Genomic DNA, 13,857 nt, shown 5'->3' with positions numbered 1-13,857 from the left:
CCCAGGACACAACAGGAACTGAGAAGAAATCTCTACAAAGTAATTATAATAATAATAATAACGATGATGATAAATAATCATAATAATATCTGTGAAGGTTCTCATTCCTCCAAGTCATGGTATATATGTAAGAAATAAGTCAAGTCAACCGGACTCGATGACTCGTGCAAAATATTCTCTGGGAATAAATGTATTTATTCCCAGAGAATTCCTATATTTATTCCCAGATAATTTTTTGTACAAGTCATTCTGAATTGAGAAAGCTGGTTGGATGACCAGTGAAACGTCTTCAAGAAAAATACAGCAAGTCCAGTTACCTTGACTTATTTTTTACAGATAATAATAATGTATACTGCAATCAAATTTGTGGATGTGCAGCTTTTTTGAAAATTTAAAATAAATGCTCAAAAGTCTGACCTGAATAGGACTGTGCTTTTCACATCATATACTGTATATATGCATACAACAAACTTTTCTTTTAATACAAATCAGTGTAAAAATTTAAAGGCAACATTCTGAAATTATAAACACAAAGTCCCATAAAGTGAATAAAAGAAAAAGTCCCAAATGTGATATCTACAAACAATGGCACACAATGCTTCCAAAAATCCTCTTGTGTATCTAACCAGTTGCAGCCATCAACCACCATCTAAAGGTAAGTCAAACTCAAAAATACTTTTTGTTATAGAAGTTCTAAACAGGCACAGGTGTAATGCAGCTGTAGTCCCCTCCTCCGACCCCCATCTACAAAGCCTAAATGTCCTACATGAACTCTTGTTAGCTCAACCGAGAAAGCTAAATGCCCTACATGAACTCTAATTACCTTGATCTACAAAGCTAAATTGTTTTACATGAATTCTGGTTAGCTCAACCTACAATTGTTAAATTGTCCTACATGAACTCTAGTTACCTTGATCTACAAAGCTAAATTGTTCTACATGAACTCTAGTTACCTTGATCTACAAAGCTAAATTGTTCTACATGAACTCTAGTTACCTTGAACTACAAAGCTAAATTGTTCTACATGAACTCTGGTTACCTCAACCTACAAAGCTAAATGTCCTACATGAACTCTGGTTACTTTGTAGATATATGCAAAAACATTTAAAGAAAAGAAAAATGTTTGCAAATGGTTAATAACTTACCTGCTGTAACAGATCCAGTATACTCACCTCTCCGGCGTAATGGACACGAAGGGTGCCTCCGCCCACAGTCCGCTGACGTCATGCCACTCCGCCCCCTCCTCGGCTTAAGCCGCAGAGCTTCACTAGTCTGACTTTATTGTTTTTAATAGTATTATTGTTTTATATTATTATTATTATTATTATTAAATAACAATATCAAATAATAATACTTATACTATAAATAATAATAATATAAAAAATAAAATAATAATAATTTATTGTCATTGCATAAAAACACACAATTGTATTTCCATTTTCATTCCCTGTATTAAATAGTTCACACAGTTGCACAATAAGAAAAAAAACCTATATACACATTGCTAATAATTAAACATATATCTATGTATCATTTAAAAATAAGCAATCACTCTTAATTGAGTAGAGGTTGATTGATTCATTAAAGGACATGCCCTCTTGGACAGCTGTCAGTCTGAAGAAACCCCCAAATAAATGCAATGGAAAGCCGCTTCATGTACAAATGTTCTTGCATTGCCTTAAATCTATAACAATCCATAGAATGGGTGGAAGTTTGATCAATTCCAGTTCCGTATTGGTAGTTGTCTTCGTTCTTGCAATCGATTTTAATCCTTTTAGCAATGGAGAGCTGGTTGGAATTGGTAAAATGGCCTGAGAATTGCTATGTCTAAGGACGGCGTGACTCTTATTTGAATAAGCCCGCTTGCCACTTTGACGTTGGTATTTTTTTTCTCTTCCAGACCGCCCCCAAGAGGTCATCTCTGGTCAATACATCAGCATGCTGGTGAAGGAGTACCGGATCTGCATGCCCCTCACCACAGAGGAGGTAAGTGGCAGTTTCATGGTACAGGAACATATGGTGAGCACTTATTCCGTGAGGGAAAAAAAGCAAAACAATGGAGCAGTAGCCCAAAGCTATGTGACCCTGGTGGGCTGAGGAAATGAGACGAGCGTGGAATGGAGCGGATACTGTCCGTGCTGTCCACATTATTCAATTATTAGATCCCATCTGTCAATTGTTGCAGGCGTAGGCTACACAATGAAAGGAAGAATATGGCTGCTGTGAGCAACAAGAACCCTTTCCATACACAGCCCTTGTTCACTAACAACTCTTGTTACTTAAACCAACCAATCAGAATTTAGGGTTCAGCATCTCAATGGACAATGCCTGAACCAGGGAACACGCTAGACAAGGGGTGGTGCCTGAACCAGGGAGCACTCTGGAGAAGGGGTGGTGCCTGAACCAGGAAGCACTCTAGAGAAGGGGTGGTGCCTGAACCAGGAAGCACTCTAGAGAAGAAGTTGTGCCTGAACCAGGGAACACTCTAGAGAAGGGTGGTGTCTGAAACAGGAAGCACTCTAGAGAAGGGGTGGTGCCTGAACCAGGAAGCACTCTAGAGAATAGTCTGAAGAAACCCCCAAATAAATGCAATGGAAAGCCGCTTCATGTACAAATGTTCTTGCATTGCCTTAAATCTATAACAATCCATAGAATGGGTGGAAGTTTGATCAATTCCAGTTCCGTATTGGTAGTTGTCTTCGTTCTTGCAATCGATTTTAATCCTTTTAGCAATGGAGAGCTGGTTGGAATTGGTAAAATGGCCTGAGAATTGCTATGTCTAAGGACGGCGTGACTCTTATTTGAATAAGCCCGCTTGCCACTTTGACGTTGGTATTTTTTTTCTCTTCCAGACCGCCCCCAAGAGGTCATCTCTGGTCAATACATCAGCATGCTGGTGAAGGAGTACCGGATCTGCATGCCCCTCACCACAGAGGAGGTAAGTGGCAGTTTCATGGTACAGGAACATATGGTGAGCACTTATTCCGTGAGGGAAAAAAAGCAAAACAATGGAGCAGTAGCCCAAAGCTATGTGACCCTGGTGGGCTGAGGAAATGAGACGAGCGTGGAATGGAGCGGATACTGTCCGTGCTGTCCACATTATTCAATTATTAGATCCCATCTGTCAATTGTTGCAGGCGTAGGCTACACAATGAAAGGAAGAATATGGCTGCTGTGAGCAACAAGAACCCTTTCCATACACAGCCCTTGTTCACTAACAACTCTTGTTACTTAAACCAACCAATCAGAATTTAGGGTTCAGCATCTCAATGGACAATGCCTGAACCAGGGAACACGCTAGACAAGGGGTGGTGCCTGAACCAGGGAGCACTCTGGAGAAGGGGTGGTGCCTGAACCAGGAAGCACTCTAGAGAAGGGGTGGTGCCTGAACCAGGAAGCACTCTAGAAAAGAAGTTGTGCCTGAACCAGGGAACACTCTAGAGAAGGGTGGTGTCTGAAACAGGAAGCACTCTAGAGAAGGGGTGGTGCCTGAACCAGGGAGCACTCTACAGAAGAAGTTGTGCCTGAACCAGGGAACACTCTAGAGAAGGGTGGTGTCTGAAACAGGAAGCACTCTAGAGAAGGGGTGGTGCCTGAACCAGGAAGCACTCTAGAGAAGAAGTTGTGCCTGAACCAGGGAACACTCTAGAGAAGGGGTGGTGCCTGAACCAGGAAGCACTCTAGAGAAGAAGTTGTGCCTGAACCAGGGAACACTCTAGAGAAGGGTGGTGTCTGAAACAGGGAACACTCTAGAGAAGGGTGGTGTCTGAACCAGGGAGCACTCTAGAGAAGGGTGGTGTCTGAACCAGGGAACACTCTAGAGAAGGGGTGGTGTCGGAACCAGGGAACACTCTAGAGAAGGGGTGGTGTCTCAACCAGGGAACACTCTAGAGAAGAAGTTGTGCCTGAACCAGGGAACACTCTAGAGAAGGGTGGTGTCTGAAACAGGGAACACTCTAGAGAAGGGTGGTGTCTGAACCAGGGAACACTCTAGAGAAGGGGTGGTGTCTGAACCAGGGAACACTCTAGAGAAGGGGTGGTGTCTCAACCAGGGAACACTCTAGAGAAGAAGTGGTGCCTGAACCAGGGAACACTCTTGACCTTTGAACCCCCAAATATTTGCGTATGACTATAGCGTGTGTTGAAGTAATCTAACGCGTCTCCTCATGAGATGACAACAGTGCAGAGGCCACAGCTCCCATCGTGTAAGATCGCCAGTTTGATCCTCACACCCCAAGTATCACTCGCTTTCCCCACGATCACACTTCAGCTCCATCTCCTCATTACCGCCAATTAGATATTAATAGGCACACGCTCCTGTTTTTGCTGAGGACGCTCGCTCAGAACTGGGAGACGACGCGCACCGCGAGAACGCAGCAATTAGGCCCGGAATCCAAGGCGGCTTTATTTATGTGCAACTTCTACTAAGGGGCACCACAGCGAGAACCAACGTCGGGTATACACAGCAGGGGCCTGGTTGGGTGTTACTGACATAAGGCTTTTACTTGCACCAAAGGCTGACGCACAGCCTGCGCTAAACTTTGCACGCCGGCCCTGGACGCCGCATTATGTCTACAGCTTAACCCCTCAGATCCGCGCTATCCAGTACTGACACGGTTAAGCTGGCTGTTCTTTTTGGAACATGGGGGGTTGACGTGACTCTAAGGTTCGTGACAGTATGACAGGTCCCCATGTGTTACCGTAGTAACAGTGACAGGTTTACATTGTCTAAGTAGGAATTGCCATTAGCAGGTAAACGGCTCAGATTGAGATGCTGAGGAGAGGGAGGGGGGGGGTCACTTAGTGTGCGCTGAGTGAAATGATAATATAGTTCTGTAGGCCTGAAATCTCATATTTACACAGCAATGTTCTGCACAACATCCGAGAAGACTTTTCTCTTTCCTTCTTCCTTCATTTCTACCCTTTTCCCTTCTTCCTCCCTCTGTCCCTTCCTCCATTTCTTCATATCTTCTCATTCTATTTCATTCCTTTCTTCTCTTCTCCTTCCTTCTTAGATCCTTTCCTTCTTCCATTGTTATTTCATTCCTTCCTACCATCCTTTAACTCTTCTTCTTCCTCTCCTTCTTCCTCTCCTTCTTCCTCTTCTTCCTCCTCTTCTTCCTCTCCTTCTTCACTTTTTTCCTTCCTCTTTGTATCCTTTTTCTTTTATTTCTTCCCTCTTTTCTTCCTTTTTTCTCTTGCTTCCTTCATGCTACCTTTCTTTCTTCCCCTCTTCTTCCCCTGTTTCCTTCCATCCTTCTTTTCCTTCCTTCATGCTACCCTTCCTTCTTTCCTTCCTTCCTTTGTTTCTTCATTCCTTTCTCCCTCTCTCTCCCCTTTCTTTCTTTTATTCCCAACCTCCATATTTCCCTCTTCTCCCAACTTAATTCTCTCCTTCCATTCATCCTTCTGTTCTCTCCTCCCCAATCCTTTCCTCCCCTTTTTTCTTTTCTTCCTTCTCTCTAGCTTTCCTTTTACTTCCTTCCTTTCTTCTTTCCTGTTTTACTTCCTACCCTCCTTACTTCCTTCTTCCTTTCCCTACTTCACTCTCTCCTTCCAGCCATGCTTCCTTTTCCTTCCTATCCTTCGTTCTCCCCATCCATCGGTTCTTTGCTCTCCCCTTTTTTCTTCTCTCTTCTTCCTTCCTTCCTTCCTTCCTTCCTTCCTTCCTTCCTTCCTTCCTTCCTTCCTTCCTTCTTTCTTTCTTTCCTCCCTTCTGTAACGAATGATGAAAGAGGGTTATTTCTATTATCCTGGCGGTTGCTCTCATTTATTTCGGGTTTCTATCCTCTTGGTGTCACCTGACGGGAGGAAGTCCTCTTCCATTGGTTGGTGGAGGAGGAGGGGATGATGGGAAGGGTAGTTTAGCCGTGGCCAGGTCGGTATACAGTTTTAAAGAGACAGGACGTTGAATTTAAAGCGTCCTAGAAAAGCAAACTGAAGACAGTAAACTCGAACCGCGAGGTTTCATTCCCGAGCTTCGGAGAAACGTCTTCTCTGTAATTAATCTTCTCACTCGCCGCGGACGTTCCGGATTTTCTTACCTTTCGGGGGAATCTATGTGAAGCCTCTAAACAGTTTGCGCTGCAAACATTTACCGCCGACGCCGTCTCCGGGGGAATCAGGACCACGCCGGCCTGCAACTGGCCCTGACATGTATACTATTTTCCCATCTGGCACTCCTGCGCTAATCGCCGCGGCCGCTGTGCGGTTTCACCTTGTTTGGGTGACGTTTGCCGCGATTGGGCGGAACGCGCACCGCACAGAGGATTTATTATGAGGAGGAAATTAACGCTAGGAATAAATTCCAGGTTCCCAGAGGCTTTACAAGAGGCTTTACTACAGCAAAAGCAGAGCAGAACTCTGGGCAATGCACTAAATACATGACAGAAATACATAGGACGGAGCTGCCCTACCTGCTGAAGGAGTTGTATTTCTGTTTATCCAGTCCTGACGTTTACACAGCTCTGCCACACACCACAGGCCTTTCTGGTGGTGCAGGAGACTGATTTGTTCTGCTGCAGTTCAGTAACTTGTCCCTCCTCCAAACTGTGAATGAGGACAAGCAGCAGGCTTATTAGCTCATCCCCCGGTCACTCGGCTCTCTCCTCCTATCAGCACGCTCCTTTCCTTGCAGTGCCAGGGTAGCCCTACTGGGTAAGGGTAAGTTTGTTATTTTCCCTTCTTCAAGATGCAGGCTGGGGGCCTTCTGATGATATTGTCGTGGAGTTCTTTTTAATATGCACCCCAGCCTGTGATCCTGCTTTACTCCTATTATCCACCTGCACAACAGCCAGAATTTCAAATCAGGCTGACAGTGGGAGTGGCTTTAGAGTTGATGAAGGAGGAGGAGGATGGTCAGTAGATAGTAAAGGTTACCGCTCTGTTATTAAGCTCTGACTGTCTTCGAGTGAAACCCAAACGATCTAGCGACGCACGCGGCAATTGTCTTTTCGGAAGAATATAGAAGAGAGGAGAGGCAGCCAGGGGAGGGACTAAGGAGAGACAGCCAGGGGAGGGACTAAGGAGAGGCAGCCAGGGAGGAACTATGGAGAGGCAGCCAGGGGAGGGACTAAGGAGAGGCAGCCAGGGGAAGGACTAAGGAGAGACAGCCAGGGGAGGGACTAAGGAGAGGCAGCCAGGGGAGGAACTAAGGAGAGGCAGCCAGGGGAGGGACTAAGGAGAGGCAGCCAGGGGAGGGACTAAGGAGAGGCAGCCAGGGGAGGGACTAAGGAGAGGCAGCCAGGGGAGGGACTAAGGAGAAGCAGCCAGGGGACTACAAGTCCCAGCAATACAAACTAAACATCAAGCGGCATATGTGTTGTTCTGGGTGGCTCCGTGATGTTTCCAGGGTCTCAGGTGGCCTGTGCGGGCTCTCACCAGGGCTGTGCTGGGTCTCAAGTGGACTCTGCGGGCTCTCAGATAAACTGTGCAGGCTCTGAGGTGGGCTGTGAGGGCTCTGAGGTGGGCTGTGCGAGCTCTCAGGTGGACTGTGCGGGCTCGGAAGTGGGCTGTGCGACCTCTCAGGTGGGCTGTTTGGGCTCTGAGGTGGGCTGTGCGGGCTCTCACCAGAGCTGTGCTGGGTCTCAAGTGGACTCCACGGGCTCTGAGGTGGGCTGTGCGGGCTCTCAGGTGGGCTTTTAGGTGGCTGTGTGGGGTCTCAGGTGGGCTATATGGGCTCTCAGATAGGCTATATGGGCTCTCAGGTGGCTGTGTGGGCTATATGGGCTCTCAGGTGGGCTGTGTGGGGTCTCCTGGGCTATATGGGCTCTCAGGCGGCTGTGTGGGCTCTTAGTTGGGCTGTGTGGGGTCTCATGTGGGCTATATGGGCTCTCAGGTGGCTGTGTGGGGTCTCAGGTGGGCTATGCAGGATTTCAGGAGTGCTGGGTGTGTCTCACCAGGGGTCTGGAGGCGGGCAGCAGGAAGACGAAGGAGGAGACATGTGGGCCGGCACCTGTTTACATGCGCCTGTGGCACTCAGGAAGGCTGTCGAGGTCCCACGCTTGCTGGGATCCTTGTCATTCTTCCTATGAGCTGCGGGCCCGCACATCTCCTCCTCAGTCTGCGTGACACCTGTCAAAAAAATGTCAAAGTGTCCAGGTGTCAGCTGGCCTGGAACCAGGACACAGGACTCAAAAACCGGACTGTCCGGGTGAATCCTGGACAGGTTCGGGCTTCATAAGGCCACTTTCATAGGACCGACTACAACATGCCGCCGTGTGAAAAATGAACCTCTGACAACATAAAACAGGAAGATAAAAAGAAACAAAGTAACAAGTTTTGTATCAAATAATACATCACTAAATGCAAGCTGTGACCAGGGATCGGCCTCCTGCACAGCAGACCTCAGACTGCGAGCTGCAGAAGCAGCACAAGGAGCCAGTCAGTTGTGCTGCAGTGTTCAGGTAAATGCTGACAGGAGAGGAGAGCAGAGAGATGAGTTCATCAGTTTGCTGCTTGTCCTCACTTGGCCAGTCGTAGGCTGGGGGGAGGGACAAAACCTGCAACTGCAGCAAAACTCAAGCCACCTCTGGGCTTTACTGTGCGGCAGAGCTGGGTAAATTTTAAGACTTGATGGACAGAAATACAATATAAACTAGCCATCAGGCATACCAGGCAGGTGCCCGATGGGCCGGGGCAAGCGTCGGCATTGCACTAATCTGCCCTTCCCAGTCCCCCCCTGCACCCCTTCCCAATGCTTTATGTACCCTGCTGTCTTTGGTGGAAGGTCGTGAGGCCAGGGGTGTCAGGCATAAATATGTCAATGATTGTAGAGACCCCGCTGATCAGAGAACACAGCTCTGGACACATGGATCCACACTGGGTGTGTTTTTTAACATTTGCACACTGCCCCTTTAAGAAGGCGATTGTCTAATTTTGCAGCAAACTTTGGGAGACTTCTCCTTGCCTGGTAGACTGGATCTCCTCCTGGGATCCGGGCCTGTGAATCAGACTTTGGTATTAATGACACTGCTCACCATGGGATAATCAGAGGCGTTTGGTGATGAGCCGCCTCCCAGACAGGGCCGCCATCAGCCCCGGTCATGACAGATTATAACCCCCCTATAAAAGGAAAGAGAGGGCAGAGTGGGAGAGGAAAAGTGAGAGGCTGCAGAGAGAGAAAAGGGAGATAGGAGAGGCACAGTAGCAGAGGAAGAGAGAGGGGCAGAGTGGTGAGAGAGAGAGAAGGGGGTAAGTGGGAGAGAGAGAAGGGGGGACAGAGAAGGAGAGAGGGGTGCAGAGAGAGAAAGTGGGCAGAGTCAGGGAGAGGGGAAGGCCAGAAAGGGAAAGTGAAGGATTAGAGGGGCCAGAGAGGGTGAGAGTGAGGGGGGAGAGGGGATCAGAGAAAAGGAAGTGCGGGGGAGAGAGAGGGGAGGCATAATAGGAAGCAGAGAAAAAGAGCGCAGAGTGGGAGAGGGAAAGTGAGAGGGGGACAGAGGGGAAATAATAAAGAGTGAGGGGGGGCACAGAGAGAGAGAGAAAATGAAGGGGAGGCACAGTAGGGGAGGAAGAGAGAGAGAGGGGAAGAGTGGGGAGAGGGAGAGGAGGAGAGTGGGAGAGGAAGAGAGAGAAAGGGAGAGAGGAGGGCAGAGAGAAAGTGGACAGAGTGAGGGGGTGAGCGAGGGGGGAGTGGGGGGCAGAGAGAGAGAAAAGGGAGAGAGGGGAGGCATATTAGGAGAGGGGTGCAGAAAGAGAGGGGTGCAGAGTGGGAAGAGGGAGGGCGGGAGAGAGAGAGAGGTATAAGTTGGAGAGAAAGGGGGAGAGCAGGGTTAGAGAGAGGGGAGGAATAGTAGGAGAGGGATAGAGAGAAGAGGGGGATAATGAGAGAGTGTGAGAGAGGAGGGAAGTGGAGAGAAAGTATGACACTCAGTGAGGGACAAAGTGAGAGCGTGGGGCATGAAGTGAGAATAAAAGACAGAGGGGACACTGAGAGAGGGGACACTGAGAGAGGGGACACTGAGAGAGGGGACAGAGAGTTAGAGAGTGGGAACAGAGTGAAATAGAGAGAGTGAGTTCAGTGTCTGGTTTGAGGGGCGGGGTAAGGGTTACAATTTAGTGTTGAGATTAAGTTACTTGTGACATTTGAGGGTTAATTTACAGGTTAAGCGCAGACGAGTGGCGTTGCCGTTCTCGCCGTTCATCCTTTAAGTCCTGCCGTTGAAGGCACTCTTGGTGGGCCCCCTTTTGGCCGTACAGGATAATTTTTAGGGTCCAAGTCGGATCAGATAATACAGGTCAGGGTTACAATTTTACACACTTTCATTTTCCCTTCTATCCATCGCCACACCTTCGCCCCAAGAACGAACAGCGGCGAATTCCCGCCACAACCCGCACCGGAGGACGCTGATAGAACAGGAGAGCGAGGAATAGAAAAAGAAGAGATACGCAGACAGAGACGACAAGAGATACATTTCACAAATGGCGAGGACGACCGTCTGGAACAGAACATCTAAAGAAGATTCGCAGCGTTTATGTGCGTCACCATAGCAACGCAGAAATTTCTCGCCATTTACCCAAACTGCTCCGTTTTACAATCTGTTTTCCGATCCTCCTCCTCGTCATTAATGTCACATTTGTGTTGTTTTTTTTCTTTTGCAAGATTGCTTTACCTTCCGCATATCGTGACATCCTATACTGACATTCCCGCCGTGCGCCATGCGGGATTCGCAGGCCGTGACAAAAGATTTCAGCGGTGGCGAAGAGATAAACAATTTAGAGCGCGAGTGTTAACGATCACAAGGATAACGAGACCACCAAAGGAACAGGAGCGTGGGATGTGGAAATCGTCCAGCGCGCTGGAGAATGTGCTTAAGAATGAGACTCGTTCCAGGCGCACAGTTTTATGCAATGATACATTTATAAATCCTCAGTCTCCCCTCCCCCAGTGATCAGACTGCAACATTGTAACAAGTCACAAGGTGAGAGGTGGCAGCAGCAGGGGGCTGATCTGTCAGACATTTGACTGTGTCACCTCTGAGCCGGCATCTCAATCCAGATGGTGACCCCCGGATGATGCCCGAACAAAGATGGCGCCTTCCTTCTGCAGAGTAAAGCAGGGAGAATGCTGTGATCTCTGTGAGAGGTAATAAACACCTGGACTTGATACACTGACACATTGCTGCACTTAACATAAATGTATATATCGGATGACAGGTCCACTTTATTATTACCGGCAACACTTCTGGCGGAAGCTGCACTAACAGAACCCTATACAGATGAAGGATAGTGATAACTGCGTCTTCGTTTTCGAGTTCCTTCCCGTTAAGGGTTACAGCGGTGTTATCTTTACAGCCACCTGAGACAGGAAGAGGCCTCCAAGCTGACTTCCTGTCACTCACGTTACTGTGGAAACAGCCGGCGTCATGGAACCTTCCATTTTGCGGGTTTTGACACTGAAGCGCGTTTTTTCCTCGGGGCCTGGAACAGAAGATTATTTTTTATCTGTCACGCCGGCCACAAGTTATCGCTTTCTCTGCACCTTCTGATAATTGAGCGTCTTCGTCGTCTCACGCCCGGGCGCCAGGGAGACGCAGACACCTGAAAGCGGAACATTTTTTTGGGGCGCCGCCTGTGATTTTTTTTTAAGCCTTTTTAGCCCAATGAGTGAGAGTATTCTAACCCCTCCCCCATCACTTTTGCCAAATCTTGAAGTCAAAAATAAAAGCAAAAATAAAAAAAATAAAAATGAAGAGTCTATTAGAAGATAAAATAATAAATCAGCTTTTGCGGCGACATTCACCTTCAAACCAGAGATTCCCCGGGGGTTCACATTACAGCTGAACCCCAGCAAAATGAAGGGTTAAATGCTTGTACCCCAGAAATCAGCGTTGTGGGCGGTCCCTCAGCATCCCCACAGACAATGCAGGATTATTATCTTTCATCAGGGTGCTTGTGACTGTCAGAAGAGACTGCGGGGGCGGGCCTTACAGCATGGAGGGAGACTGCGGGGGACGGTCTTACAGCATGGAGGGAGAATAAAGGGGACGGCCTTACAGCATGATGGGAGCCTGCGGGGGACGGTCTTACAGCGTGGAGAGAGCATGCGGGGGCCGGTCTTAACTGTACCTGTGTGCAAGGCCTTTTACGGAAGTCGTCAATGACACTTGAGATGCATGCTAGTTTTAGGGTGGAGAAGCAGAACCTAATCGGCTGCCCTGTAATTAAAGGAGAACTATGGGGTCAGTGTTTTTCCCCATAGTTCTCCTTAGGGTAACAGGAGGACACAAACTAGCGTCCTCCCGTAACCCTAAGCTCAGTATACTGAGACGCCGCAGCCGGAGCAGATCCCGACCTCGACGTCGAGATCCGCCCAGCTGCGTGAGTGACAGCGGGCTCTGCCTATCTAGAGGCAGAGCCGGCTGTACCCGCCCCCTCCCCCGTCCGTTCCGCCAGTCAGCTGGCAGATCGGAGCGGGGAGGGGGGAATCCAGCCCTCCCCCTGTCACGGCAGAGAGCCGTGACAGGATCGAGAAGTGAGCGAACCCGGTATGTGTTCCCTCACCTCCCGATCTACTGAGCCGACCTGTGACAGTCTCATTGTCACAGGTCGGCTAGAACTATGAGGTGAGTGGAAATCACTCATCTCATAGTTCTCCTTTAATATCACTGCCCTGCAGCTGGGGGGACAATCCAGGGGTTAAGCTCACCACACTCGTTGCAATCAGATTGTACAATCTCCTTTACATCTACCAACAAGTATACAGTGCAGGGGCCAGTCTGATGGGATATAAGCTGATTGGATAGCTCAGGTTGGTCGGCATATCACACAGTCTTGGCAGACCTAAAGTTTATAGTACAGAGATTGTACGGTCACATTGTCTCTGTAGACTTCAATGGCCTTTTATTTCCCTCCATGGGCCGCCTTGTGAAGTATGTGGGTACCCAGAACACAGGAAGTGAGAGCCAAACCCCGGAAGTCACCTTTCAAAGACCGTTCTAAGTGTGACTTCCTGTCTATCTCTATTACGTGACAATACAATGCTGGCAGTGCAACGCCGCATCATAAAACACTGCAAGGAGCAAACTGCTCATCGCACACCGCCGTATACATAGCAACGGCGCAGAATCCACCCGGTATAAATGCTGCTCGGGTGCTATGAGTTCCCGCAGTTCACATTTAACACTTTCTTTCAGTTTATTACATTCTCCGGGCCGTTGAACGTGAGCACAAGCAGAGGACACCTTCAGAGATCGGCAGCTGAAGTTACAGGCAAATCTCAGTTTGTCCCTCATTCTTAGAAACTTTAATATGATGAGCGGCCTCACTGACCAATAGGGCTGCTCAGAAAGTGGGGAGGAGCCGGGGTGAAGGGAAATGTGGAGATTCCCATGTGACTTCAGCTGCCTGTATCTCTGGATCTCATGATTATTTTGATGTGCGGTTTTCGCAGAAGGAAACCTCGAATTATGTATTTTTTGGACTGTCCAGTATTGTGACAGGTTTCCTTTTGTTTTTTTATAAGGCAGGGGCGGGTCTTACCTCTTCCAGTGAGTTGGGACTCGCCTATTGCTGCAAATACTGTAGAGGGCAGGGGTAGGCAACCAGGTCACTCCAACTGTTGTGGAACTACATGTCTCATGAGGCATTGCAAAGCTGGCAGCCACAGGCGTGGGGGGTGTCAGACACAGAAGGGGTACACAAGAGACTTCGGGGTGGGAGCATCATACAAAGAAGGGGTGCAGAGGAGACTGGAGGGAGCATCAGACACAAAAGGGGTACAGAAGAGACTTTGGGGTGGGAGCATCAGACAAATAAGGGGTGCAGGGGAGAGAAGACTGGGGGGAGTGTCAGACACAGAAGGGGTACAGAGGAGACTGGAGGGAGAGTGGGGCATCAAACAAAGGGTACTTTTTCTTG

The 13,857-nt window shown here is 48.4% G+C and overlaps 1 protein-coding gene across 2 annotated transcripts in view; it reads left to right on the top strand.

The window, feature by feature from the left end:
• The first annotated feature begins 1,904 nt into the window (after nucleotides 1-1,904).
• The window catches only part of LOC108799524 (cytoplasmic phosphatidylinositol transfer protein 1-like), a 36,063-nt gene continuing 24,110 nt past the window's right edge, over nucleotides 1,905-13,857 (top strand). The window contains exon 1 of one of the 2 annotated variants that reach the window (XM_018571388.1): nucleotides 1,905-1,986. In XM_018571388.1, the coding sequence (XP_018426890.1) occupies nucleotides 1,939-1,986 (48 nt within the window). In that variant the 5' untranslated portion in view covers nucleotides 1,905-1,938. Of the gene's footprint in view, nucleotides 1,987-2,852; nucleotides 2,939-13,857 lie in introns of those variants that run through there. The other variant, XM_018571387.1, reaches the window with a different exon arrangement.

The sequence above is a fragment of the Nanorana parkeri genome, unplaced genomic scaffold (assembly GCF_000935625.1).
Source record: "Nanorana parkeri isolate BGI_ZX_2015 unplaced genomic scaffold, ASM93562v1 scaffold1748, whole genome shotgun sequence".
Lineage (NCBI taxonomy): Eukaryota > Metazoa > Chordata > Amphibia > Anura > Dicroglossidae > Nanorana > Nanorana parkeri.
Note: the sequence above shows the minus strand (reverse complement) of the source record. Positions and strands in the feature narration are given on the sequence as shown.